Raw genomic sequence first — 2,634 nt, forward strand, 5'->3', positions numbered from 1 at the left:
GCACAACATACATCTAATTTCCGGATAAGTGTTGTCAAATCAGTTTGCCTATAGTTTGAGACCTATGGCGTACGAGGATTTACAACAACAGGCACAAGATATCGTTGCGAGAGATTTGGTCAGAGAGAGTACTAGCCCATGTGATGTCCCCGCCCTGATGGTGCCTAAGAAAGATGGATCATGTAGAATATGCATTGATGTTTGAGTCGTTTAAACGATTTCTATCAAATATCGATTCCCTATACCTTGTCTTGACTATCCCTTTGATTAATTGCACAAAGCCATTATCTTTTGCAAGATCGAATTTCGCAGCGGGTACCACCGAATTTGATTGAGGTTAGGGGACGAGTGGAAAACTACTTTCAAAGTTCGAGATGGATTATACGAGTGGACAATAATGCCTTTCAGGTTGTCTAATGCACCAACACCTCTATGACATTGATGAATCTGGTGTCCCGGGCTCACATCGGGAAGTTCGTAGTGCTGTACTTTGACTATATTCTGGTATACAACAAATCCGTGAAGCACTTACATCACCTAAGAACAGACTTTGATGTTTTGCGATCAGAAAAGCTATAGGCTCATCCAAGAAAATACCACTTTTTGATTGCACATGTATGTTTCTTAGGCTATATTGTATCTTGTGCAGGCGTCTTGATGGATTCTACAAAGATCGAGACCATTGTGAGCTGAACCACACCTCAATTTTTCACCGAGCTGAGATTGTTTCTGGGCTAGAATCATTATATAGGTGATTTGTCAGGAGTTTTAGTACCATTAACGTTCCCATGACTGCCCAGTGGACAGATGCAACTCAGACCAGTTTCGACACGCTGAAGGACAAATTATCCCAGACACCAGTTTTGGCACTACTAGAGTTCAATCAGTGGTTCGAGGTGGAGTGTGATGCCTCCATTGTGGGGATCAGAGAAGTATAAAGCCAGAGAGGCCACCCCGTAGCATTCTTTAGTGAGAAGTAGAATGAATACATGAGGAAATATTCAAATCACGACAAGTTCCATGCAATTTTAGGAGCTCTTAATCACTGGATTCACTATCAACAGACGAGCGAGTTCACTTTGTTCACAGATAGTGAGGATTTGAAGTTTTTGAACAACCATAGAAAACTGAAGGGCAGACACGGGCCTTGGGTAGAGTTCTTATGGTCGTTCTTGTTCTTGATTAAGCACAAGGCGAAAAACCAAAACCGAGTAGCAGATGCACTGGGCCGCGATCACTTGTTGATCGCTTCGATACAAACTCGAGTCATAGGTTTTGAGGTATTGAAGGAGCTATACGAGACAAATGAAGATATCAGAGTGATCTGGGGGTAGTGTTAGGAGATGCCTACCGAGCTGTACCATAGTGATGATGCTTAACTGTTCCACTAGAATAAATTGTGCATTCTTAGATGTTCGCTAAGAGTCCATTTTCAAGAAAGCCACTTTGGAGAACTTGCAAGACATTTTGACAGGGATTAGACTCTTGCACACGTGGGAGCACTTTTATTGGCCTTGACTGATAAGAGATGTTGAGCGACGCGTTTAACAATGTCGAATTTGTCATTTGGCCAAAACTAAGGAACAAAATGTAAGATTATACGTTCCTTTGACAATACTGGAGGCCCCGTGGGTGGATGGCGGCATGGACTTTGTCGTGGGTCTCCCGAGAACATAGCGGAAGAAGAATTCTGTGATGGTTGTGGTGAATAGATTCTCGAAGATGGTGCACTTTGTGCCCTGCCACCGGACGCAGGATGCATTGCATGTTGCTGATTTGTACTTTAGGTAAGTTTTTGAGAATAAATGGGATTCTAAGGACCATCACATTTGATAGAGATGCCGAATTTTTGAGTCATTTATGGAGGACCCAATGTAAAACCTCGACACCAGGCTTCAATTCCGTTCAGGAGCTCACCCTCAGACCGTTGGTCATACAAAGCTGGTGAATACGAGTTTGGGGGATCTTCCGACTTGCTTTGTGTGAAAAAAATATCGAATAGTGGCATTTTATTCTAGCTCAAGCCGAACTTGCTTGCAAAAAATCTACAAGTTTGACCATGCCATGCATACCATTTGAGATTGTGCAACCCACTCACTCCACTTAAATTGGTAGCACTTCTGCTGACATCAGAGATTGGTGAGGATACTGAGGAACAGGTGCAAGAGTTTCAGAAGCTACACGAAGAGGTGAGAAAGGAGATTACTAAGCAGAACCACAAGTACCAATCACAGACCAACAAGACTTGAAAAAGTTGTCTTTTCAAGAATGGGCCGTAATGTTGATCCTACTAAAGAAAGAAAGTTTTTTAGTAGGGGTTTTCGACAAGCTTAAGGCCAGTGCAGATGGACCCTTCAAATTCCTAAAGAAGCTGAACGACAACGCCTACAAGATTGACCTACCAGGGGACTACAACATTTCAGCTACCTTCAACGTGGCAAACATGACTTCCTACAATGAAGAACCAGAAGCTTCCGCGAATGAGGTCGAAGCTTTCCCAATCCAGGGAGACTGACACGGGGCTCGCCTTGGCGGAACAGGCTGAAGGAAGTTTGACCGATTTAGCTAGGGTGTGCAAAGGCCAACCGACCCTAGCTTGGGTTAGGGTTACTGCCCAGGAGAGAGGGGGGGGGG

At 43.8% G+C, this 2,634-nt stretch overlaps 1 protein-coding gene across 1 annotated transcript; it reads left to right on the plus strand.

Moving 5' to 3' along the window:
* The first annotated feature begins 788 nt into the window (after nt 1-788).
* LOC110023912 lies at nt 789-1,334 on the plus strand. Its single transcript, XM_020723565.1, has 2 exons — nt 789-932; nt 1,065-1,334. The coding sequence occupies exons 1-2, from the start codon at nt 789-791 to the stop codon at nt 1,332-1,334; spliced, it is 414 nt and encodes a 137-aa protein (XP_020579224.1).
* Nucleotides 1,335-2,634: the final 1,300 nt, after the last annotated feature.

The sequence above is a fragment of the Phalaenopsis equestris genome, unplaced genomic scaffold, assembly GCF_001263595.1.
Source record: "Phalaenopsis equestris unplaced genomic scaffold, ASM126359v1 Scaffold000235, whole genome shotgun sequence".
In the NCBI taxonomy this organism is placed as follows: Eukaryota; Viridiplantae; Streptophyta; class Magnoliopsida; order Asparagales; family Orchidaceae; genus Phalaenopsis; species Phalaenopsis equestris.

Bases quoted from the DNA above. Each gene is read 5' to 3' on its own strand.
- LOC110023912 (XM_020723565.1), top strand. From the start codon at position 789: ATGACTGCCCAGTGGACAGATGCAACTCAGACCAGTTTCGACACGCTG. The intron at 933-1,064 runs GTATAAAGCCAG...CACTATCAACAG, and splicing joins CCATTGTGGGGATCAGAGAA to ACGAGCGAGTTCACTTTGTT.